General features: G+C 49.0%; 1 protein-coding gene across 1 annotated transcript in view; it reads right to left on the bottom strand.

Annotated features, from left to right (window-relative positions):
* Positions 1-25,628, bottom strand: part of Plekhh1 (pleckstrin homology, MyTH4 and FERM domain containing H1) — a 42,479-nt gene that overhangs the window by 2,993 nt on the left and 13,858 nt on the right. Inside the window, exons 5-26 of the mRNA XM_090344334.1 lie at positions 24,630-24,711; positions 23,791-24,542; positions 18,832-18,910; positions 17,704-17,795; positions 15,048-15,198; positions 14,753-14,895; positions 13,115-13,225; positions 12,222-12,308; positions 11,769-11,930; positions 10,835-10,915; positions 10,346-10,528; positions 9,539-9,647; positions 8,763-8,875; positions 7,626-7,802; positions 7,211-7,308; positions 6,643-6,820; positions 5,434-5,589; positions 4,376-4,476; positions 3,339-3,480; positions 2,135-2,277; positions 1,898-2,027; positions 112-198 (exon numbers count right to left, since the gene is read on the bottom strand). Coding sequence (XP_090200460.1) covers positions 112-198; positions 1,898-2,027; positions 2,135-2,277; positions 3,339-3,480; positions 4,376-4,476; positions 5,434-5,589; positions 6,643-6,820; positions 7,211-7,308; positions 7,626-7,802; positions 8,763-8,875; positions 9,539-9,647; positions 10,346-10,528; positions 10,835-10,915; positions 11,769-11,930; positions 12,222-12,308; positions 13,115-13,225; positions 14,753-14,895; positions 15,048-15,198; positions 17,704-17,795; positions 18,832-18,910; positions 23,791-24,542; positions 24,630-24,711 — 3,357 coding nt within the window. The remainder of the gene's footprint in view (positions 1-111; positions 199-1,897; positions 2,028-2,134; positions 2,278-3,338; positions 3,481-4,375; positions 4,477-5,433; positions 5,590-6,642; positions 6,821-7,210; positions 7,309-7,625; positions 7,803-8,762; positions 8,876-9,538; positions 9,648-10,345; positions 10,529-10,834; positions 10,916-11,768; positions 11,931-12,221; positions 12,309-13,114; positions 13,226-14,752; positions 14,896-15,047; positions 15,199-17,703; positions 17,796-18,831; positions 18,911-23,790; positions 24,543-24,629; positions 24,712-25,628) is intronic.

Raw genomic sequence — 25,628 nt, 5'->3', positions numbered from 1 at the left:
ATGTTTTTAAGCTGTGTCCGGTCTAGAGGACACTCAGCCCTGTTTGGAAATGGGAACTAGGATCACAGGCCTTTTTGTCGAGAGAAGAGAGAGCACAACAGCGTTCCATACCATGGTGTGGTGGTTCAGGATGCTGACACCATCCTCATTCACAGCAATCCACACCAGAGTGTTCTCCTTGGAAGACAGCTGGGCAGGCTGTAGACATGGGCCAGAGAGAGACCAAAACAAAGGAACAACAACAAAAAAACCCCATCAAACACATCATACACACACAGGGATTTGGAATTCTAAGTGCTTTTTAAACATGAAGGTTAACTTAGGGATTTTCTAGATAGTGATTTCCAATCACTTCATCCTGGAAAACACAGAAAATGGCATTCAGCCAGGCTACTTGTAGCAAAGGTAAACTGGCTTTGGGGCTTTGGCTAACCAAACATCCCAAAGGTAGAAGTGATCCTGCCCTGCCACAGAAGAATGGACGCAAAGCTCAGCTGGAGAGAAAGGACACCCAGTCCCAGCTCAACAGTAGCACTGAGTATGAGTTCTCTGCCCAGCCATAGCTCAAGTGCTTCCGTCTCAAAAACCATTTCCTAGGGAAATATGAATGCAAGTATGGTTTTTGTTTTTTGGGTTTTTTTTGCCAGTCCTAGAGCTTGAATTCAGGGTTTGGGCACTGTTACTGAAGTTTCTTTTTGCTTAAGGCTAGCACTCTAACACTTAAGCCAGAGCACCACTTCCAGCTTTTCCGTCATGCATGCTATGTGAGCACTCTACCACTAAGCCACATTCCAGCCCCAAGTATGTAGTCTTATGGGCTTCAACCACATAGAACATGACTATTTTGGCATTTTCTGAATTTTGCATGCCAGAGTCATAATAGAGCAATCCAAAAGACCTCTTCCCTACCCAGATGACTGGCAAGGAGACAATAGACAGGTCCTCTTTCTGAAGCTGTTCCCAAACTCTCAGATCACGTGGTTCTCCGCTGTGGACCTCTGTAAAAACTCCTTTACTTTTCCTTCATAGCACTCTGTGAGTGAATGTGTCTGTGTGTGTGTGTGTGTGTGTGTGTATATTTTAAATACTATTATATATAATATACTGGGGTATAGCTCAGTGGAATATTATATGCTTCGATTCCACTTTGATCCCAACAACCCCCTAAAAAAGAGACAAAAATAACATATGTATGGTTAGGATGAATGAGTATCTCCTTGGTTAGATGGGAAGTTTCATGCAGATTGGAGACCGGGTCTGTTTCTTTCCACTTATAACCCTAAACTAACACTAGTTATAGTAGGAGTTCAACTATCTGATCAATGAATGAATGAATGTCCTGATCTGCAGCTGCAGTAAATGGGACCATGACCCAACTTAATGTCTGTGATTATAATGTCTGGTCACAGGGTAATGTCTGTGATGATCTGTAAAGTTCATGCACACCTGACACCTGGTGAGGAAAAGTTCCAAATGAAATTACTATTGGCTTTTCGTGCAGAGGTGAAATTAACTGTTGCCTGAGTAGTCTGTGTGGCATGCTAAGTCAATAGAGATGAATTTGTTTAGGTTATGCATTGCTCTGTCTTTCAAAGTTTTTTTTAAAGCACTGTTGGAAGGGTATTATTTCAAGTCTGAATCCTCCTGTGTGAGTTAGCCGGTCATCTCTCTACTTTCAGGACTAGCACTGACAAGTTAAAAAAGAAAATGTGAAGATAATGAACCATCACTGTTCTGGACCATGGAAATCTGAAGTAGGCCAGAAATGAGTGGAGAGATGGCGACCCCTGGTGGTTACTAGTGTGTAGGTGAGGGCTGCAGCTTGGACTAACAAAATGTGACTAGATGGGGAGGGAATATTTAGTATGTTCTGAAGGCTTCTTTCACTAGCACTCACCTGAGCAGCAAAGAGCTTAGCACCAAAGAAAGGCCATTTCCGGGCTACAGTCAGGAAGATGCGGATGCACTCGGGAGGAGAGCAACCTTGCAGTGCTGCCCACTTGGTGCTCAGCATATCCGCCAGGTGCCTGGTTGGGCAGATGGCGAGAAATTGTGCCAGTGAATGCCAACATGTTTTCATTACATCTCTGAGGCCTCCCCATGAAGATTCCCCCAAAACTTGCAGCCTACCTACCTTAGCTGTTCAGGAGGAGCACCAAGTCTGTAGCGCCTTGGGTAGAACTTGTCTAGGACCTGGTGGAGGAGATGCTGAGCCTTGGCAGGAGGTGTGCCCCCGGCACCTGGCAAGACAGGCTTCTCTAAGTCCCCGTATTCTACCTGTGATAGAAGCATATGGGAACTCGTGAGTCTGGGGATTGATGGAACTGGTGGGTACAATTGGATAGGTGAATGGAACCATTACTTCAGTTAAATAAACCAAACACTTGTCCCTAGTTTCATAGACGGTAGAGAAAGAATCTTGGGGTCTTACAGTATTAGAAGGTTTAGACCAATACTCATTTGCAGTCAAAAACAAATCCTTATCTAAAGACAGTGTGGCAGATGAAAGAAATCACTGTGAGACTTTTAGTTCCCAATCCAGAAATAGAGGCTACAGGATGGAAGAGGTTGCAGGACTGAGGACAGCCTGGCATTTATAGTCAGACACTTGGCTCCATCCCAGCTCTGCCATTTAGCAGCTTCTTTTCTAGTCAAGTTAAATTCTGAGCTTCAGTTTTCCTCAACTAAACTGGAATAAGGGCGCCATGGGAAAGTATATATGAAAGGCTTCACACAGGGCCTACTCTATAGAGTATTCAAGCTAATGGTTATAATTACAAAGAACCACCGTGATTATTTCCCCTGTCTCCAGCAGGCAGATCCAGACTTTTACAGGAACCATGGAGGTATCCCAGATAACTCCTGCAAGATGGCCAAGGCAAGTCAAAGTCTGATTATGTGTTCTTCCTAATTCTACTTAAAGTGTTGGATGGTTCCTAAATTTTATCACACAAGTTAAGGATTATACATTATCAAAGTATTCTACTGTGTACATCCTTGTGGAGGCAGGAAGGGAAAGGGTTTTCAGTACAGAGAAAACTATAGCACAGTCAAGTGGAGTGACTTGGTTAAGGGCACATGGTGAAAAAAAGAGGACTCAAACCCAGACATGGGGTTCTTTCTGCACACAGCCTGCATCTGCAGTGGGTGAGGAGTTCTGCCGTGTGAGGAGTCAGTTGTTCTCTGTATAACAGGGAGGCTGTGTAACTGCAAGGCCACTCTCTCCTGAGGACAGAGGATCTGAAGAACCTCCTGTTTCAAGTTGAGGGAGGAGTGGTTCTAACTGGAGTCCCATGAAGGCATCCTGACCCTCCTGCTTTCTGGACAGACAACCTTACCTGGGCCATCAGGGCAGCCATCTCAAGAGCTAGTTCCTTGTTGACTGGAAATCTCCCAGCTACAATCTCTCCACTGGTTTGAGAAGCAAGTAGCAGCCTCTCTCGCTCTGTCTCGCCTTTGACTTGACTCCGAAAGTACAGCCTTTACGAAGAGTGAGAATAAGCTATTTCAGCTGGGATTCCAGACAGGGATAACATTTTTTGTTGTTGTTGCTGTTGGTCATGGGGCTTGAACTCTGGGCCTGGTGGTGTTCCTGAGCTCTTCAGCTCAAGGCTACCGCCCTATACCTTGGGCCACAATGCTCCTTCTGGTTTTCTGGTGATTAATTGGAGAAAAGAGTCTCCTGGGCTTTGTAGTGCTCAACTGGCTTTGAACCATGATCCTCACATCTCAGCTTCCTGAGTAGTGAAGATTACAGGCGTGAGCCACCACGCCCAGCTTGCGAACCTATTTTCTATCGTCCTAGAAGCTGTGACCAAGTGTGACAACTGCAGTTGCACACCACACTGATCTCATGTCCACAGTAACATGATTAGTCGTTAATTCTGCATATGACATTAGACTGGTTGTGTTTGGTAAGGGAAATCTGGTACCTGGAATCGGTTTACTAAAGGATTGAAAGTTACTTGCTTGGCGACATACTAGGATGGAATTTTCCTAATGAAATTGATTTTAAAAAAATGGTTGTCTACTTATGTATTTCTAGAATGGGTCCTTAGCCTTAAATATCTGGTGCTCATTTGAAATCATATTCTCATAGTAACATGCAGCCATCCACGAGGCTTGTGCTTTCTTGGCAAGTGTATGTACACACATGCACAGACAGTGCTGGGAGGCTAACAGGAAGCCTGAGGTGAGGTGCCCCGCCTGTCAGTAGAAGGTCAGGAAAGGTCAGAGGCAGCCAGGCAGGTACCCAACTGGTGACCCCCATACAGAGTGGCAATCTGTGGGCCCCTTTGCCACTCAGTTGGGGACGCAGTGAGATGGCATCTAGTGAAATCTTCATAACTTCCCCACCCTCGGCAGCACACTGGACCTGTTCTTATACATCAGCTTCACGACACGTGTCCCACCCTCAGACTTTCCAGGGTGCAGCTCCTTCAGGGCTTGTTCCCACTTGGAGATGGCATCACAGATCTTGAAGAAGAAAAGAGGAAAGTAAGGAAAGCCTCTCTTGAGGTGACTGAGTCCCAGGTAGCTGGACTTGACGGGGAATGGGGTGGTGGTAGGGTTCCTCATATTAGAAGATTGCCTTGCAGGACCTCACACACCCGGGACCCAGGATGACTGCCACTCAGTCCCCCACAGTAGTGAGCTGGAAAGCAGAGAATGCTGCCCCGCTGTCCTGGGAGGAAGAGGAAAGGGAGCTGCCTGTGGGACAGGAAGGTCCCAGTCAAAACCTAAGCGCCCACATCACTGGCTCAATTCTACCAGCTACATTTCTCCTTTAAACACATATACTCAGACACCTACTGTGTAACAGAGCTTTATAGACAGTTACAAGATCTATGGCACAGTTTTCCTAAATAATGGTAAAAGACAAGAAGTCTTTGTCTTGGTGCTGTACAGAAAGAAGATACTGGAGCTTCTGTGTCCATTGAATGCAGCACATTCCCATAGACACTTAACCCCGTGGCACCAACCCAGACCACAAGTACATCAAGGCCTTCACTTACATAGGTACTAAGAGGGCCTGCCTCCGTAAACCATGGGAGGGCCTATAAGCAGAACGCAGGCTTTGCAGATGGGGTGAAAGTGCAATGTTGGTGCATATGGCACCATGAGTTTAGGCTGTGGCTGTCCACCTATGAATAGGAAGATGACACTGGTGGCAGGATCAGTGGGGCCGCCCTATCCCTATACTGAACTGAGAAGAGACTCTGGAATGCTGCATAGCAGCGCTGCAAGGAAGCAGGGCTGTGGATATCATGTGCAGCTTTGCTCTGCTTGTATATACATGCTAGGATGGCCTGGTAAGCACCTGGGGCTTCACCCCAATGAGGCTGCTGAACAGACAGGTATCTGCCAAGATGGGCTCTGCCCCTACCACCTATCTCCCCAAGCCAGGAGGCAGCCAAGCAGGGAGGCTATCACCTTGACATTCCCCTGCAGGTAGTGCTCCAGGTCCCTGCCGGAAGGATCGTCTGTGAAGAGGGCAAAGCCAGAGTGGGATGACTTCCTCATGCCCGTCTCTTGGTTCAGCCGCTGGAGGAACTCATCAACTGTAGAGGAGCCGTCAAAACCAACCACCTGGCGGGAAAGAAATGATCTGACCCACAGCAGGCTTCCTGGGGAGCTCACTAGGGATCGGGGAGGGGTCTGAGTAGAGCAGGTGGAAAGATGTGAGGTGGATGCTGACAAGGTGAAGACAATGGGGGCTTTCCACACTCACACACAGGGGCCGGTTTTAAGGAATCTGAGCCTGCCCACTGTTATTGGAACCAGACAGGCTTGGTTCTTCCTTTCCTGTCAGTTTGTTTTCTTTTTTTGGGGGGGGGGGGTTGCCTTGTTCTACTTTCTTACTGTTTTAGGATCATTTCTTCATACACTGGGTTCAAAAGACCCACTTCCAAGGCACCAAACAGCAAAGCACTTTTAAGACTCAGGCTCTCTACCTACACAATTACACTATCTCCTACCCAAATCCTAGGCCCATTCTATTAAGATTCTGAACGCTTAGCTGGGTGTGGTGGCTCACCCTATAATCCTAGCTACTCAGGAGGCTGAGATCCAAAGCTCAAGGTTCAAAGTCAGCCTGGGCACTAAAAAGTCCATGAGGCTCTTATTTCAAATTAACCACTAGAAAACAAAGTGGCACTGTGGTTCAAGGGGTAGGGCGGTAGCCTTGAGCTGAAAAGCTCAAGGACAACGCCCAGGCCCAGAGTCCAAGCCTCACACAGACCAAAAAAAAAAAAAAGTGATGGTATATGCCTTAATGTCAGCAACATGGGAGGCATAAGTATGAGGACCAGGCCTGGGCAAAAAAAAAGCCAGATGCCAATGGCTTATGCCTCAGCTACTCAGGAGCTGAGCACTGAGGTCAAAGTCAGCCCTGGTAAGAAAGTCCCTGGGAGTCTTATCCACCAAAAAGCTAGGAGTAGAACTTGTGGTTCAAGTGGTAGAGCACTAGTCATGAGCAAAAAAATCTCAGCGACAGTGGCCTAGGCCCTAAGTTTAAGCCTCCCAGTACCACCAACAAAATAACAAAATCTGAAATCCTGTAAGCCACCACCCAACCAAAGGTGTTCTCCTGTGGACAGTGACAGAAGACGCAGGGACAGGAGATGCTCCCTGCCTACTCACCTGGTAAGTTCCATTGGCGAAGTGCACAGGGATGCTGAAAGGCAAAGAGTGGTGGAAGGGGTTCCGCAGAAGAATGGACACGACCTCCATACGTGACGGCCTGGCCTCCCGCTCCCCTGTCTGCAGCGTCCGCTCTACTGCCCGCTGGCAGTAGGTGGCATACTGGCCAGTTTCATTTCTAAAAAGACAAGGAAACCTCAGGGCCTCTGCTTTGCTATCTGGGATGTGTACACAGACTTAGTGAGGGCTGAAGCTAGCTGAGTGGTTGTAGGAAACAGCCTTGAATGTTCACTGCCACCCATGGTCAATCTTGCAGCAGACTGCTGGCACAAAATGGCTTTCAGGAAGATAGGACAGCGGAGAAGGAACATTGTGGGGGCAAACTGGGGGTAAGATGGCACCACACTAGAGCCCTCACAAAATACCCAAGGCTGTGTACACTGTGTACAGTGAAGTCTGCCCACCCTGAGCCTCTCCGAGGGGAGGAGCAGTCTACCCACTCCAGTTCCTCCTTAAATCCAGCCGCAATCAGTAGCACCGGAGGGGCAGAGGAAACATGGTCACTCACCTGGGATCTGCGTGGCGCTGGAGCTGCTGTTTGACATACCAGAGGAAGTGATGCTGAGGCAGGAAGAGGGGGGCGCACAGAGCCAGAAGCTGCCAGCACTGCCAGGACACACAGGTGGCATGTCATGAGTGCTGGTCCCCTCCCCGCCTCACTAGGCCCTTGCAGCCCTGAGCACGCCAGCACCCCCACCCTTCTGAGGCTACCCAGAATGGCTACCTTGCTCAGGCTGTGTCCAGAAGAGCAGATAGCCTGACAGTATAGGGGCAGGTAGGCTTCTGCTGTTATGAGGTAGCTTGGAGCATAGACTGCCCACTGGCTTACAACACACCTGTTCAGGCACCTCCTACTTCCCTACCTCCGGGGCTATGCTTGTCAATGGTTCTGTGCAGCTCTCCCATCTCCGGGGAATGCCCACCTGTGTGAGAGAGTACTTCTGTGGTGGGCGGCAGCTAGTCTGCTTCATGAGCTGGCAGTAGATCTCGCTCTGCAGCTCAGGGTGAACCAGGCAGACCTGCAGCGCTGTCTGGGCCAGTGACACGTGATAGTCCACGGAGGCAGCCTCCACAGGAACGTTGATGAAGAGCTGGCAGGACTGGGAGGAAAGCCACAGTGGACATAGGCTCATAGCCCTAGGTGATTATCCTGATGCCGAATGTGAATGGTGTCTTTGGCCCCAAACAGAGCCTCAAAGCTGTTCACTAATAGACAGTCCTTTCTAAGAGGAAGCATTGCTGCTGCTTGCAAGACTAAAAGGGATTACTTTGGGAGAGAATATTTAAGTCTTCTTTGAATGTATAGGTACAAGGGTTTGAACTCAGGGCACTGTGCATGCTTGACTGATGCTGTTACCACCTGAGTTATGACTCCAGCTGTTCATCTTGATGATTATCTAGTGACCTCTTTTGTTTGAACAGACCTTAAACTTACAGTCTTGCAGATCTTAGCCTCCTTAGTAGTTATGATTATAAATATAAACCAGCATGACTGGGTAGCACTCTTCAAATGTTTCCATTTCATAAACAAGACATAAGCTTGCCTCAAAACAACTTTTTTTTTCTTTTTAGACAAGGTCTTGTTTTTAGCCCTGACTGGCCTCATACTACAATTCTCTTGCTTTAGCCTTGAGAGCTGAGTTTCTAAAGCATGTGTCCCTAGAAAATGTATCTTAAAAAAAAAGAATTTTTTTTTAAGGCACCAAGATTCTAAAATAGGCCATAATCTCTGGGGTGCAGAAGCAATGTAAACCTGTCCTTTCCTGCTATTATTTAAGGAGACAGGCAGGTAGTTCAGTGGAGAGTTTTCTCTGGCATTTCCCAGAGAAAGTGAGAGCCTCTCCCTATCTATGGGGATTTCACATTCCTGCCATGGAGGGGTTGTGGGGAGCCTGTGTGTCTTCTCTCCTTGCCTCCCTGAGCCCCGTGGGCTTCTCCCCACTCAGGTCTCTTCCACCCATGCATCATCATGGTGGGCTTAAGCTGCGCCAGACAGAGCCTAGGCATATACTGTGTGGTTGCCACCATTGGCTGGACCTGTGTGACGTCTCCCGCTTTACCTTGAAGAGCTTGAGGGCTTCGGTCTGCAGGGCCTCCGAGGGCAGGGTGGTGAGGGAGGTGCAGAGCCCATCTCGGCTGTAGCACAGCATGGGGTGCCTCCAGAGGGGGGAATCTACGCAGAGCAGACAGCAGTAGGAGTTGCTGGGAAGGAGGAGCTCACTTCCTACTCCCCAAATCCCAACTTCTGATTTGTGGGAGAGGCGATATTTAATCTGGAGGCGGAAGCAGCACTCACAAGCACAGGGAGGTGGCCTGGCTCTACTATGGAACTGCAAGTGAGTGAGCAAGGCTATGGGTGTGTGGATGGGCCTTCCCTGACGCTGTCAGGTCTGGTAGGAGGAACATAAACACTGGCCTGCCTTGGAGCAGGAATGAAGTGTTAACAGTTGTGTGTGACACTGTTTAGTTCCTGAGAATCAGCAGCAAAATAAAGGATACCTGCTCTCTCCCCCCAAAAATACCACAGGCTTTAGGTTAGCCTTTCCAGACTTTGGCTCCTTTATTGATTAACAAACTAACTATAGATTAACCAGCTGCCTTTCTCCCCGCTCCCCACACCCCCAGTCCTCTGCCCAGCCAGAAAAGCTGCCAGTTGAACAGAGTAAAACATTTACCCAGGTTGTGGGAAAAATGTTTCCCAGACTCTCTCAGAGTAATCCCGTCGAGGTCGTGGCCAGGATAGACAGAGCCCAGAGTGGGATAGGAGTTCCCCTGTATTTCCAGCTTCTGGGTACAGCAGAATTTCCTTTTGAAAGCCATGCAGCCATGTCCTTACCTGGGTTTCCCTCGCCATCCATCAGTTTCCCAATGAGCTGCTCATAGACAGTGCCCACCTTGGCACTGCTGCCACCTGCAGCCACTGTGAGGTGGTACAGCCATGTTTCCTAGATGAGAATGGAAAGCCATCACATATGTGGGGTGGGGAAAGGTAGAGGCAAAAGTAGGGTTGGGACTGGGGGTTAGCGCAGTGGCAGTGTGCCTGCCTAGCATGTCCACTGCAGTGGAATTGGTCAGTAGTAGGGCTTGAGCTCTGGGCCTGGGTGCTGTCCCTGAGCTCTTCAGCTCAAGGCTACTAGCCTACCCCTTGAGTCACAGTGCCACTTCTGTTTTCTTTCTGGTGATTAACTGGAAATAATAATCTCAGGGACGTTTTAGTGCCCGGGCTGTCTTTGAACCCCTCAGATCTCAGCCTCCTGATTGGCTAGGATTACAGGCCTGAGCCACCGCCTGGCTTCTACCATCTTAAGGTAGGTTTTGTGGTACACTCCTGTAAACCCAGCATTCCAGATCTGTGAGTTCCAAGCTAGCAAGACACTAACTCAAATCTAAAAGTCAATGCCACAGAATCTAGGGGAAAGACTCAGAATCAACATGAACCCAATTTTCTAAGTTTTTGACTTTATTTCATGGCCCTAGTACAGGGATACTACTCCCCCAGGACTGAATTCAATAAAAGCAAACACTCCATTCACAGAACGTTAGCTAGTGTCCAAGAGGGAAATGCATTTGTTAGGGAAGCTCAGGGGAAAGAGAGAAGTGAGTTCCAGAACATCAGCCCAAGGAGACCCAGTCCTTCCCTTACCTTTTCATGCTTGGTACCTATGAGGAGATAGGTGGGGCTGTGGTCGGGGGGGTGGATCACCAGGGTGCAGTGGGAAGAGAGCAACCGTCCTGTTCCCCCAGCCTCATAGTCCTCATCTGAGTCGCAGGATCGATCTACTTCTTCTATGTGTGCATCCCGCACAGGAAGTTGGCCCAGGGGTCGCTGTGGATATGAACCTTCCATGAATAGAACAGCTAAGGGGTCAGGGGAGGCTCCTCTCTGTGGACGCTTAGGCACTGTAGGGCTGAGGGTCATGGCTGTGGTTGTGTAACGAAGGATAAGGAGGTGGAGGTGGAGCTGGAGCACTGAGGCCAGGCCAGAAGCAGAGTGAGGCCCTCACATCACACAGGCCATGCCCCCTGGCCTTGTGGGGTCTGGTGGGGGAGGGTGAAGCTGAGGACTATCATCAGGACACCGAGCCATGGTGACAAGCAGGAGAGGGGTACAATGAAGAGGCTGAGGAAGTACCTTGTCCTCGTGGCTCCGGTAATAGTAGAAGGTTTTCCCCACAAGAGCACACCAGACCAGTTTAGAGTGGCCATGCTTCACCTGGAAGAGAGAAATGAACTAGAACCAGGAGTTTCCTGAGATAAATCTGAGGCTGGGAAGTGGTCCAAACTCGAGTCTTTAGCACAGATGCCATTCAGACTCATTGCCAGGGGAACCTCTTTCACAAGCAGGCTGCTATGGCATGTACTATGTGGCACCCTAAAACCCTTGGGCTATGTGTGGTAACCTGTTCATGTTCCTAGAGGATAATCAGATGCCTCTCAAGGGACAGCAACAGGTGAAGAACTTGCTAGCTAGCAGAGTCAGCTTCTGGGAGGCTGCAAGATCAGTAAGTGCCGTGGCCAGGTGACGTCCTCAGGCAGCTATCATAAGGGCACAGAAACCACACATAGGCAGAGAAGAGCGTTCTGAACAGAATGAAGGAAACAGAGACAGACAGAGGACCTAGAAGCACTGAGCTTGCAACAATGTAAGTTGCTTTGTGGTTCCGATAGTATTACGGTCCCATAAATGTACTTCCTTGTTAACTTCACTTTTCTGTTCATTGTAATCAGAAGAGCCCTAACTAAAATGTCTGCAGGACAGTACATGCATCTGAGTAGCAGCTAGGCCCATAGCATCCAGGTCCCTCGTTCCTACTCCTAATACTGAGAGGGGACGGGTTCAATGTAGAAGTGATTCCTAAAAGGTAAAAACCTTTCGCTTCTCTTCTGCCTTGAGAACTGGTGTCCTGACAAGCCTGATCTGTTCTAGGGAATCTCCACTGTCACCTTGTATGGTGGGACATGTTTGAGGTCCAGAAAGGTGCTGTAGGTCAGGAGGGAGCCCACCAGCCTTCCGCACTCCTATGTGGCCCCCACTCCCCCCTAGGTCCTCTCCTTCTACCCTATACCTTGGTCAGCCATCCCTTCACAGTGGGCTTGGTGCCTCGATGTGGCAGGGCTGCAGGCCCAGTGGCCTGAATCTTCAAGAGGCTCTGGAGAACCCGGATCCACTCTTCCAACACGCTGGGTGAATCCGCCGTCAAGTAGAAGGTTTTCTTTCCAGAGATGAGCTGTCCAGGGCAAGGGATTGGAGCCAGAGGCAGCAATCAGACTCAGAAGTACCACAAATCCTTGAAGCTACTAGGCCTTCCTTTCTCCTATCCACCCCCCCCCCCATTTCCTCCTTCTTTCCTCCCTTTACCACCTCTCACATTCAGTCTCCTCTTCCTTCTTCACACACACATATGTAGGATCACATCCTTTCCTGAACATTCATTTTTGGCCCATCTTTGTCTCAACCATAGTCCAATCTAAGCACCAGCACCTCATCTCATCTGTCTGAGAGCTAAGAGCAGGCTCACCTGGAAAGTCTGAGCACCCTCCCCTCGAACAATCTGGCAATGGGAGTTCAGATCCACTTGACCTTGAGGTTTCCTGATGACATCACTCTGTAAAGGAACATGGAGGAAAGCTTTGGAATTGTGGCTTCTCAAAGCATCACTACTCTCCTGCACGACAAAGACCTTTTGGTCCACTTTAAAACAGGACAATTAGGGCTCACACCTACAATCTTAGCTACTCAGGAGGCTGAGATCCTAGGGTCAATATCTCAAAGTGGTGAGGGCAGAAAAGGCCATGAGATCCTTATCTCCAATCAGCCACCAAGAAGCCCAGAAGTGGATCCGTGGCTTAAATGGTAGAACATTAGCCTTGAGAAAAACAACAAACCCACCAAAAACTAAGTAACAGTGCCCATTCTGAATTCACTCCAGTATGGCACTGGTAGACGCATGGATGGATGGATGGATGGATGGATGGATGGTAGACAGACAGACAGAACATGACAGTTCTTCAGCTCTGTCAAACATGTAAGATCCCTTAAGGTCAGAAAGTGGAGGAGGCCCTGGAGTTGTCTGTTAGAACAATTCAGACAAAGTAAGGACAGGCTGGGAACTTTTTTTTTTTTTTTTAAATAGGACCAGGCATAAGAAGAAACCGGCTTCTGATGGAAGATAAAAATGCAAGGCACTTGACCTAGAGCTGCCTTGACTGCTACTGCCTTATTTCACTGGGAGTCCATGAAATGTGAGGATGTGGTCAAGTCCTATGTGGCTCAGGGCCTCCGATCCAGTCAAGCTGCCCCTCTCCACCCACCAGACATTTGCCCTCTGCTCACTTGTCACATGCCCTCTCCCAGTCCCTCTCCTACAGGGCTGAGTTCCTGTGATTACAGAATAGAAAGGGGGTATCTCACCGGGGACTTGTAATACAGAATCTGTCCCTGCCTCAGGACAAACCAGCGCCTCTTCCACGTTTTCACCCGGCTTCCCATTTTCAGCAGGTAGCCTGACTTCTCCAGTGACTCCTGAGGGATGAATATAAGAAGAAGGAATAGTAGAAAGGGGAAATCATGTGGGCCTTTTTTTTTTTTTTGCCAGTCCTGGGCTTGAGCTCAGGGCCTGAGCACTGTCCTTGGACTTTCTCAAGGCTAGAGCTCTACCACTTGAGCCTCAGCACCACTTCCGGCTTTTTTCTATGTATGTGGTACTGAGGAATCGAACCTGGGTCTTCATGCATGCTAGGCAAGCACTTTAACCACTAGGCCAAACTCTTAGCTCCCCATGTGGGACTCTTAAACATCACACAGGCCAACATGGCCCAGTGGGGCCACTGCTTCACCAACTTTTAGGAAAAAGATGATGGAGAGCCTATTGTGTTATGAGTACTTGTTTTCAGGACTCAGTATTCTGCTGAGGGTTCAGACAGGATTAAATGTAATGTGGTGGTAGGCCTGCCATGGAAGGGCCCTCAGTGGCTGTGGAAGACAGTACCTCACCCACCATGAGTGGGCCGCAGGGGACAGGTTGGCCAGCAAGAATGTCAAGAAAGAAGCAGAACTTGGATAGATCTTTGAAAGATCAGCTTCTTCCTCAAAGACCAGCTGAGAGGAGGAAGAAGGCCAGGTTCCAGCCAGGCAGCTTTGATCTTCATGGGAATAGTGGGCCTAGGCTACCATGGTAGGTCCCCAAAGTATGGCACATGAAGGCAGGGCAGAGGAGTGGTATGGAGCCAGGAGGAAGGAAGCAGATCTGAACTCAATCTTTGGCATATGGTAGAATGTCTCTGAGCCTCAAGCTTCTCATCCATTGAACCAAAGGCTGGTGGCTCAGGCTTGTAATCCTAGCTACTCAGGAAGTTGAGATTTAAGGATCATGGGTGAAAAGCTAGCCTGGTCAGGGAAGTCCATAAGACTGTCATCTTCAATTAACAACCAGAAAACTGGAAGTGGTGTTGTGGTTCAAAGTAGAGTGCTAGCCTAGAACAAAAGACCTCAGGGACAATACCCAAGTCCCAAGTTCAAGCACCAAGACTGTCCCCCCAAAAAGTTGGGCGGGGACAGGAGTTTGGCCTAGTGGTAGAGTGCTTGCCTAGCATGCATGAAGACCAAGATTTGATTCCTCGGTATCACATACAGAGAAAAGCCAGAAGAGCACCAGCCTTGAAGAAAAAGCTCAGGCCCTGAGTTCAAGCCCCAGGACTGGCAAAAAAAAAAAAAGTAAACTGGGAAATGATCCCAAGAAGACCCTGAAGTACAAAAGTAGGCTGGAGACAGCACTGGTGCCGTAAACTCAGCTGTGTTAGTTCTAAGCAGCACCCAAGGGACAGTGTGGAGATATAAATCTGGCAATGGATACAAACCCCTCATGGTCCTCTCTTTCCTCTCTCATGGGGCTTGGACCCCAGCCCATCCTCCAGGCTTCTCTGGCCACATCATCCCCTCCCTCCACTGCTGCCTGGACTAGAGTTGGGGCCCAGGTAGCCTCTACCACAGCTCTGCTCCTCCTATACCCACTGTATCCTGCCCAGGCATGGCGCTGTGCTGCTTGCTCACCGCGCCCAGGCCCAGCCCATCGGTGGAGTATGATGAGGTGCGTTGGAGTTTGTGCTCAGGCTCCGAGTAGTCACTGTCCAGGGAGCAGGCGTCAGGGGGAATAGCATAGTCACCCTCGGAGCTCAGCGACGACATGGAGACCCCTGGCCACAGGAAAAGGAATCAAGGCCCAGGCCCTTCTTTACTTCTCAACCCCCTTACCCAGAGCTGCTGGGCCTTCATCGCTCACCCAGGATCCCTGAATCTGGCATTGCTGGGGATCATCCAGGGGACTCCTCTGCAAATGTCTATGTACCTCTTTTGATGGCCCGAGGGCTCCCGAGTCCGCTGGTCTTCTTGCCTTCAGAGCAGGGGACAGACATCCGGAAACTGGCCTGAGAGCTGCAGTCATCGTCAGATCCAGAGGACTCATCCACAAAGGGCACACTGCTGATCTGTGTGGCTCTCTGCAAGACAAGACCCCTCCCCACTGCAGCTCAGGCTCCAAAACAAACCCCAACCCAGATAACCAGGGTGTGGTCCACACAACCTGGCTCAAACCATGTACGCGGTTCCTACCTACCTTTCCGTGCAGGACCCTGGGCACCCCTCCCTGCCACCAATCTTCTGTGGTGCTCAAGGAGCAATCCCATCCAGATGCACCCTTGCCAGCTGTGACCCTTGCTTCCTCCCTCTAGAGGACCAGACTACTATAACAGGGACCAGGTGTGAGACAGGAGCTTTATACCTGTGTGGGGACAGCCAGCTGCTGGGGGCTCATGTCTATAATCCTAGCTACTCAGGAGACAGGAAAGTCTATGAAACTCTTATCTCCAATTAACTGCCAGAAAACTGGAAATGTGGAGTTGTGGCTCAAAGTGGTAGCCCAGTAGCCGTGAGCAAAAAAGCTTGGGGACAGCACCCAGGCCCCAAGCTCAAGCCCCACCACAAAAAACTTGTACAAGAACAATGCAACTTGCAAACACATAAAAAGACCAATTACACCAAAGGTGATGAGAGTATTTAGAGAGGGAAAGGGACAAAGGATACCATAGTGACTTTGTATATATGCATTTTTTTTTTTTGGCAGGTTGTAGGGCTTGAATACTAGGCCTGGGCTCTGTCCCTGAGTTCTTCAGCTCAAGGCTATTGCTCTACCACTTGAACCACAGCATCACTTCCAGTTTTCTGGTAGTTAACTGGAGATAAGAGTCTCACAGACTTTCATGTCCGGGCTGGCTTTGAACCATGATCCTCAGATCTCAGCCTCCTGAGTAGCTAGGATCATAACTGTGAACCACCGGCATCTGGCTTATATGTATGCAGTTTGTATATTGTTAGGGGAAAAAAAATTAGACAGGGTCACTCTACCTGAACTACATTTCCAGACCACCAATTGTTTTTAGAAAGTAATTTGGCAGTTTCTGCATAGCTTACTCAGAATTCCACCTCAACAAGTACATGCACAATGATACTCACTGCAACATTTATTTTCAAAAAAGGGACAAAGGCCGTGTGTAGTGGCTCACACCTGCAATTCTAGCTACTCAGGAGGCTGAGATCTGAGGACCAAGGTTCAAAGCCCTGAGACTCTTATCTTCAATTAACCTCTAGAAAATGGGTAGTAGGGCTTGGCTCAGGGTAGGGTGGTAGCCTTGAGCTGAAGAGCTCAAGGACAGCACCCAGGCTGAGTTCAAGCCCCCAAGACCAAAAAAGGGGGGACACAAACCTATTACAAGCCATTGAAGGAAGGTTTTTTGTTTTTTATGGTTTTCTTTTTGCCAGTCCTGGGCTTGAACTCAGGATCTGAGCACTTTGGACTTTCTCAAGGCTAGAGCTCTACCACCTGAGCCTCAGCACCACTTCTGGCTTTTTTCTATGTATGTGGTACCGAGGAATCGAACCTGGGTTTTCGTGCATGCAAGGCAAGCACTCTACCACTAGGCCAAACTCTGGGCCCCAGTAAAGGAAGGTTTAAGGTAGTTAAGCTATGCTAGGATACTGTACAGTCAAGTGAGAAGGAGGAGGCTCAAAAAACCTGAAACACACAGAATAAGGCATACATGATACCTTTGTGTGCATATGCGGGTATCTGTATATGTGTGAGAATAAGAAAAACATATATTAGGTTACAGTGTAGCTCAAGTGGTAGAGTGCCTGCCTAGCAAGCATAAGGACTTAAGGAATTCAAACTCTGGCCCCTACCCTCCAAAATAGCAATTCCAGTTATGCATGTGTGTGTGGGGGGATGTATGTATTTAAATATAAGTAAACAATTCTGCTAGAAGGAGCTCCACTATGGAATCTAGGGGTATCACAGATAAAAGAAAGAATGGGGAATTGGGTAGAGTACTATAGGTTTAATTTTGTTTTGCCCATATTCATGCTCAATTTCCCCTCCCCCAGTCCTGGGGCATGAACTCAGAGCCTAGGCACTGTCCCTGAGCCGCTTCTGCTCAAAGCTACCATTCTACCTCGTGAGCCACAGCACCACTTCTGGCCTTTCTTTATAGTTTGCTGGTTTAGAACTGCGATCCTCATATCTCAGTTTCCTAAGTAGCTAGGATTATAGGTGTGAGCAACCAGCACCTGGCTTCAACTTTTTGTTGCTTTTTGTGCTAGTCTGGGAACTGGAACTGGGAGCCTGGGTGCTGTCCCTGAGCTCTTTTGCTCAAGACTCTTGCTTTACTACTTGAGCCACAGCTCTACTTCTGGCTTTTTAGTGGTTTTGCTGGAGATAAGAGAATCCCATAGACTCATCTGCTTGGGTTGACTTTGAGCTGCTATCCTCCCAAGTAGCTTTTGGTACATGTAGGATGTTTTCAATGAAAGCCAGAAATGATCACCAGAATGACACGCAGTAGACTGAGCTCCTTGATAAGGACTCTGTGTGCGGTGCTGTATCACCCTATTCCCCTCACAACCGTGTGCTGAGGTCATGGGTTTTTCCCTCTTGGCCCGCAGTTTCTTACCCCCTTCAGTGCTGTGTAGACAGGCACGGTGACATTCTTGTAGACAAGCCCAGAGAAGGGTCCAGAGGAAGCCGAGACAGGAGGACTGGAAGCTGAAGGGTAAGAGAGGGAAAAGAAGGACTCAGGTGGCTTACCCCACTGGTGTGGGGGTGGGGGGAAGGGTAAGGAAGCCAGGTGCTGGTGGTTCACATCTATAATCCTAAGCCAGCCTGGGCAAGAAAGTCCATTCATTTTCAATAAACTACCAAGCATAGGCCAGAAGTAGTGCTGTGGCTCATGTAGCAGAGTGCGAGCTTTGAGCAGAAGCAGCTCAGGGACAGTGCCCAGGCTCTGAGTTCAGGAAGCAGATAAGGTAGGTCAAAATCTTCCTCATTCCTCCCTCCTTTCTGGTACCCTTGACTTTATTTGGGGACCGTGATCCCCACACAGTAAAGGACCCACTGCAACAGAACCTTGCCCTTTAACTACTTTCTCTGCCACCAGGCTGCACTGTGCTCCTCTTGCTGAGGTGCCCAGAGGCTTCTGTCACTGTAGGCATACTGTAACTGACTGGTAACTTTTTTTTGTCAGTCACGGAGCTTAAATTCAGGACCTAGGTGCTGGCCCTTAGTCTTTTTGGTCTGAGCCACAGCTCCACTTTTAGTGGTTCACTGGAGATAAGAGTCTCACAGGAACTTTCCTGCCTGGGCTGGCTTCAAACCACAGTCCTCAGATCTCAGCATCCAGAGCAGCCACCAACACCTTTTTTTTTCTAAAATAGGAAAGCTTCATGAATTTGTATATCCATCATGCACATCCATCTTCTGTGTTGTTCTGCCAAAGTGAGTAGAATACTCTTAGCCACTGGGCAAGGTTCATGTGAATCAGAGCACTTAGGGGTCGTCCCGCCCACAGCCCTAGCCCTGCAGAAGGGACACATGCAAGGGTGAGGGCCAGGCTAGAGGTTCCTGTCTTGTCTGCCACCAGCTACATCCCCCAATCGATTCCTCCAAGTAAGAAAGATGAGCAGGCTGGGAAAGGAAGGCAGCTAGAAGGCAGCTCTGGCTGTATGATTTCACCTGAACTGCTCGTGCTGGGAAAGGGGACAGGTAGCAGGCCCACCCTGGGTGGCTGGGCTGCTGGACTCACCACAGCAGATAGCATTATTCCGAGGAGACACATCTGACAGCTGCATGCCTGATGTGGCCACTGCATAGATCCGGCTCTCCTGGAATGAGAGGAGGTCAGGACCTAGGGCTGGGCCCAGGAAGACTAGTTACTGGCTACGAGACTTCAGGCAAATTCCTTCATTTCTTGTATGATTTTTCTCAGTGCTACAAATAAAACTGACCTTTCAGTAGCTGCTGTGAATTCAAATGAAATAACTAAAGTAGTGACACCTGGCGCATAATCCAGTCCCTCTGTAGCCTTCAGTCTTTCCCTTGGGACAAGGAGGTCGATGAGTCAATAACTTTTTTTTTTTTTTTTTTTTTTAAAGAATCTTTCCCTGGGCCGGGAGTTTGGCCTAGTGGTTAAAGTGCTTGCCTAGCATGCATGAAGACCCGGGTTCGATTCCTCGGTACCACTTACGTAGCAAAAAGCCAGAAGTGGTGCTGTGGCTCAAGTGGTAGAGCCCTAGCCTTGAGAAAAATCCAGGGACAGTGCTCAGGCTGTGAGCCCAAGCCCAGGACTGGCAAAAAAAAAAAGAATCTTTCCCATCTTAGAGACCCCTGACCCTATTCTTAAAGTTGGGAGTGCTGAGAATGAAGTGAGGAGTCACAAGTGAGGTGTGTGGTGTGTGTTCTTTTTTTTTTTTTTTTTTTTGCCAGTCCTGGGCTTGAGCTCAGGGCCTGAACACTGTCCTTGGGTTTTCTCAAGGCTAGAGCTCTACCACTTGAGCCTCAGCACCACTTCCGGCTTTTCTTTTGTATGTATGTGGTACCAAGGAATCGAACCCGGGTCTTCGTGCATGCTAGGCAAGCACTTTAACCACTAGGCCAAACTCCCGGCCCGTGGTGTGTGTTCTTTTATAAGCTATTTGGAAACTAAGACACACTGCTTTTTTTATGTGTGCACCATTCCTGGGGCTTGAACTTAGGGCCTGGAAGCTGTCCCTGAGCTGCTTTTTGCTCAAGGCTAGCACTGTACAAGTGAGCTATAGCTCCACTTCCAGTTTTTTGGGAGTAGTTTATGGGAGATAAGAGTCTCATGGACTTTCCAGCCCAGGCTGGCTTCAAACTTCAAACTGAGATCCTCAGATCTCAGCCTCCTGAGTAGCTAGGATTATAGGGGTAAGCCACCAGTGCCTGGATTACACTTTTTTTTGGGGGGGGGGGGTAATGAAGCTTGAACTCCATTGACCTGGGTGCTGTCCCGGAGCCCTTGGCTCAAGGCTACCGCCCTACCCCTGGGCCTGGGTGCTGTCCCAGAACTCTTCAGCTCAAGGCTACTGCCCTACCCTTGAACTATAGCCCCATTTCCAGGTTTCTAGCAATTAATTGGAGATAAGAGCCTGTCGGCTTGGTATTGTTTGTAATCCCTGGGCTGGCTTTTTGAATCATGATCCTCAGATCTCAGCCTCCTGAGTAGCTAAGATTACAGGCATGAGCCACTGCACCTGGCTTTACACTGTCTTTTCATACTAAAAATATTACATCAAGATTAGTCTTTGGGGCTGGGAGTGTAGCTTAGTGGTAGAGTACTTGCCTAGCATGCACAAAGCCCTGGGTTTGATTCCTCAATACCACATACACAGAAAAAGCTGGAAGTGGTGCTGTGGCTCAAGTGGTAGAGAAAGCCCAAGGGACAGTGCCCAGACCCTGATTTCAAGCCCCAGGCAAAAGCTACTTCTTCAGAGAATGCCAGAGCAAAAGTGTGCCCCTGGGGTCTGAAAAATGCCCCCCAGGGCTAGGGAGCTTTAACCACAGACTTCATCTGACTGTTGCAGATTGGTCTGCTCTTCTGGCCCAACAGGGAAAACAAAGGCTCACTCAGGTGACTGCTGAGTCACAAGGCTGACAAGGTCAGCCAGGCTGGCCCAGGAAGGCAGCTGGGGGCCAGACAGACTGGGAGACAGGGCTGGAAGGTAGTGGGATTACATATTCAGGTGAGACTCTCACAGGGGATGCCCATAGCACTGAGATCCGAGGTGGAGATAACCAGATAAAGGGCAGGACAAGAGGGCAGGGACGAGGGTAGAGGAGGCTGCTTACTATGCAGGGCCGACCCATCCATGGGGTATACACATAGAACAGATTATTTCTGCCAGTAGTGGTCAGGGAATTCAATGAAGGCCAAGCTTCTAACTCCACAAAGAAAATAGATGAAACTCAAGCTTGAAGGACTGAGGTTAAACAAAAGACAGCACTGTTTGACAAAAGGGTATCTAATACCTACCATGCAAGGTTATTTCTAGGATTAAGAGAAAAGAGGCTGTATCAGTCAGAATATCCCTCACTTCCCAGGTTGAGAAATATCCTTCTATGCATTTCCCAGATGGTTACTGTCCAGCTATGTTCCTGCCTGATCAAGAGCCTGGCTTTTCCGGCTTACTGGCTCCCTAACACTCCTGTTGAACAGGAGTGATCTTCTCTAGGGGCCTTGGATGAGTGGCAGTATCTTTAGTTCCCTCAGTAGGGGATTACAAAGAGAGTTAAAAACAAGGACCAATTCTCCTTAAAGCACACTGACTGACTATTGGGGTACCGAGGTGCCAGCTGACATGGAAAGACATTACACTCCCACCCTTAGGGCAGAGCTCCTGCACCACACAGACGGTGCTTTGTGAAGAAAGTTTTGATTGGTTGATTTTTTTTTGGAAACAATGTCTCATTATGTTGCCCATAGCATTACTAGGCCAAGTGAGCTCCCATCTCAGCCTCTTGAGGGGCTGCGACTGCAGCTACCCTAACAGCAGGCCTGGCTGAAGCATTTTATCTGTGTAGCCTCTCAACTCTTCACACACACACACACACACACACACACACACACACACACACACACACACACACACACTATGCCATCACAGTGGATGACTATATTTGGGCAAAATGGCAGATAGAAGCATTACTTCTTTGAGTAACAGACACTGAGCCCCTTTCTGCTACAACTCTTGTCCGAATGCTCGCCTTACAGCTCCAGAATATGACAAGAACACAAGGAGCAGGGCTTGAAGGATGGCTCTCATCTTCCTTCCAACCCAGCTTCACATTCCAGTCTCCAGCCTTACAGAAGGTCTCGTAGAGGTCCAGCAGGCCCCACCACGGTGCCGCTCATGAGCCTGGGCTTGGAGTCTCCCTGCACCAACACCTCAAAAGGAGTCCCTGGAAGATGCTGCTGAAGCTAGGGGTCACCCAAGCCAAGTTGTGGGGAGGCAATCTTATCATAGATGCCCAAGTCCCTCTGCTGCCAGGAGAGAGAACTCCATGTCCCCTGAGGTTCTGCATCATCACATGGCTGCATTTAATCTGCAGAGTAAGAGAACGCCACTGGAGGCAGGCATTGGTGACTCATGCATTCAATCTGAGATACTCAGGAGACTGAGATCTGAGGATCAAGGTTTAGAGCTAGCCTGGAAAAAAAAATCCCTGAGACTCTTATCTCCAATTTATCACCAAAAAAGGCAGAAGTAAAGCTGTGGCTCAATTGGTAGAGCACTAGCCTTGAGCAAAAAAAGCTTAGGGACAGTACCTAGGTCCAGAGTTCAAGGCCCAGGAACAGTGTACAGAGGGAGAAATGAGAGAGAGAGAGACAGAGAGACAGAGACAGAGACAAAGAGACAGAGAAAAAGAGACAGAGAGAAAGAGAATATGCCATCTGATGTGGTCATGCCTCCAGGAGACTCCACAGCAAGGGCACTGGAGCTGGGCTTCAAGGCAGCAGGACCTGGACTAGAAGCAACTAACTTCTACAGTGGTTAAGCTGTGTCACCAGCACCTAATTCCCTACATGGCTGAGGGTCTTTATCACATATCCAGTTCTGTGTGAAGCCCTTTGAATCCTCCCAGCACCCTCACCACCGGCCTATGCAACGTTAAAACATACCCATCTCGTAGCTTTTGTGGGGAGGGGCCAGTCCTGGGGCTTGAACTCAGGGCCTCTCTGTGCTCTATCACTTGAGCCACAGTACCACTTCTGGCTGTTTCTATATATGTAGTATACAGGAATCAAACCCAGGGCTTCATGCATAATAGACAAGTTTGTTTTGTTTTTAAATCACAGAGAATATCAGACACAGAAGTAGAGAAAACAGTGACCTGTGCCCATCTCACAGCACGTACTGTGGTCATGACCTGTCCATCTCACAGCATGTACTGTGTTCACGACCTGCCCATCTCACAGCATGTACTGTGTTCACGACCTGTCCATCTCGCAGCATGTACTGTGTTCACGACCTGTCCATCTCGCAGCATGTACTGTGTTCACGACCTGTCCATCTCACAGCACGTACTGTGTTCACGACCTGCCCAACTCACAGCATGTACTGTGTTCATGACCTGTGCCCATCTCACAGCATGTACTGTGTTTTTGACCTGTCCATCTCACAGTATGTACTGCGTTCATGACCTGTCCATCTGAAAGCTACCTCCTCCCATATCCCTCACTACGAAGCAGCCTCCCAGACCTCAGATCATTGTATCACATCACACACACACACGCATTCCAGCACCTTACATACCATCTACAGTTTGCCACTAACCTATTTCATCATCCTAACAACCCAACAGTCACTAGGACCCCCATTTTACAGACTGGGAAACTGAGGTACAGAGGCACAGTTTCTTGTTCACGGTCACAGAGTTCACAATTCAATCTCACTGACATGATCTTGGAACTTGTGTTCCCCACACATACAAGAAAATGTCCTAAAGTACTCCGCTTGGTGGGTGGTACTTGGTAAGCATTTAGGATGTAACAGCCAGCCACCACTGACACGCTCTGGCTCTGTACCTTCTCAGCAGGTGGACTGGGTGGGTTCCATGGTACAGGCCTCCCAAACCCAAAGCCAGGTTGCCAATCTCATCTCATGCTCACTACATGCATGTTATCAAGGAACTGCACACCTAACTGTGGCTCTGCCTCCAGCCCAGTTGTCGAGTCACCTCTTACCCAGGATGGAAACCGGTGCAGGGGGGGTGTGGGTGGTTTGTTCTTCAGCCCCCCTTCTTCTAGCTCAGCTCCAGCATTCTTCAAGATCTCTCTTTCTTTCTCCTTCCCTGCTGAAGGTGGCTCCTCCATCTCCATCTTCTCTGGTTCTTCCTGGAGCCTTGCTCGGGACTCCAGCTTGGAAAGCCTAGAGGGGTGGACAGCTGACAGGTTCCCGATCTTGATGCTCACCACCTGGTCAAAATGTCCAGGGCCCACCTGGGGCTGGCTGTGGTGTCTTTTGGCCACCTGGATGCTGTCTCGAGGGGTGCTAGGAGCCCGGACCTTTGGCAGGGTCAGGCTACTGCCAGGGCCTCCTTCCCTGGCAGAGATCTTGGTGCCAGGGAGTGTCCCTCCTTGAGCAGTGACCAGATCCTCCCTCCAGAAAGCTGAACCGAGTCTGGAGGTGCCAGGCTTCGTGCACAGTTGGCTGGGAGAGGCCTCTCTTCCCAGATGAAGTGGAAGGGTCTCCCTTTCTACTACTTCCCCAGATTGGGCCATGCTGGAGTGAGAATCCTCAGGGTTGCTGCTTTCAGACACAGGGTCCTTGCTCTGCAGGGCTCCAGAAGGTGCAGGCACAGTTGCCTTTAAATCCTGGGCCTGGGGAACAATGTCCTGCCCCACAGAGTGGGCTCCTGGCCCTGAAGGAACAGAATCCTGTTCTGCATTTCCCTTGGGGGCCGCCAGCAGCTTTCCTGAAGGAACCATCCGAAGAGCTGCAATAGAGGAAAACACAGGCATCCATTATGGATACTCCATTCAGCTCCACCCCTGTTGTGCACAAGAGTATGTGGCCCACTCACCTTCTAGATCATCCTGAAGCACTCCCACCTGCTCCCGGAGGTGCTGATTACAGCTCTTGAGGCGCTGATTCTCCAGCTCAAGCTGGACAAAAAGAAAATGAAGGTTTAAGGGCTGACAATTGAACTCAGTGGCAGAATACTCTAACCAATATCACAGGCAAACAAATAGCCTGGTACCAGTAGCTCATGCTTGTAAATCCTAGCTACTCAAAAGGCTTGAGGTCTGAGGGTGATGGTTTGAGGCCAGCCTGAGCAGGAAAGCCCCTAAAACTCTAATCTCCAATTAACCATAAAAAAAAAAAAAGCTGGAAATAGAGCTGTGGTTCAAATGGTAGAGTGCTAGCTTTGAGCAAAAAAAGCTCAGACACAGTGCCTGGGCTCTGATTTCAAGACCCAGGATTGGCAAAAAAAAAAAGCAAACAACAACAAAAAAGTAGGTTTAAAGTAACCTGTCCCTGCATGTTCAGGTACCTAACTCAAAACAAGCCTAAACACCAAAAACCTTTAACAAATAACATTTGGGTACCCTCACCTCATCTATCCAGCGCTAACCTTCCTGGAAATCCTGATTGCATCTTCTTCTTGTTCCAGCTGGCATTGGTTGGCACAGAATTCCATTTGGCAGTCTCTGCACTTACTTTTCTAGTTAATTATTTTTTAATGTTTTGTGTGTGTGTGTGTGTGTGCGCGCGCGCGCGCGCATGCATCCCATGATTTGGATACCTCATTACTTTGAATATTTTTTGGAAAATTGTGAATTGTAACATGTATACAGAAAACTGCATCCCATATCAACCAATGGCTTAAAGAACAACTCTGAAATTACTACTTCCACAACCACCACCCAGGCTGAGATAGCCAACAGCTTGCCAGCGCCCAGACAACTTGCTGACTCGCCCTTTATAATCACATGTCCTTCCCGCCTCACTAAAGGTAATCAGTCCTTTCAGTTTGCCAGACTCACTTCCTTATTTCCAGGGTCTTACCTCTCAGCTGTAC

This window comes from Megascapheus bottae, chromosome 14 (assembly GCF_031878675.1).
Source record: "Megascapheus bottae isolate mThoBot1 chromosome 14, mThoBot2.hap1, whole genome shotgun sequence".
NCBI classification, from domain to species: Eukaryota; Metazoa; Chordata; class Mammalia; order Rodentia; family Geomyidae; genus Megascapheus; species Megascapheus bottae.
The sequence above is the reverse complement of the archived record's forward strand: the minus strand, read 5'-3'. Positions and strand labels throughout refer to the sequence as shown.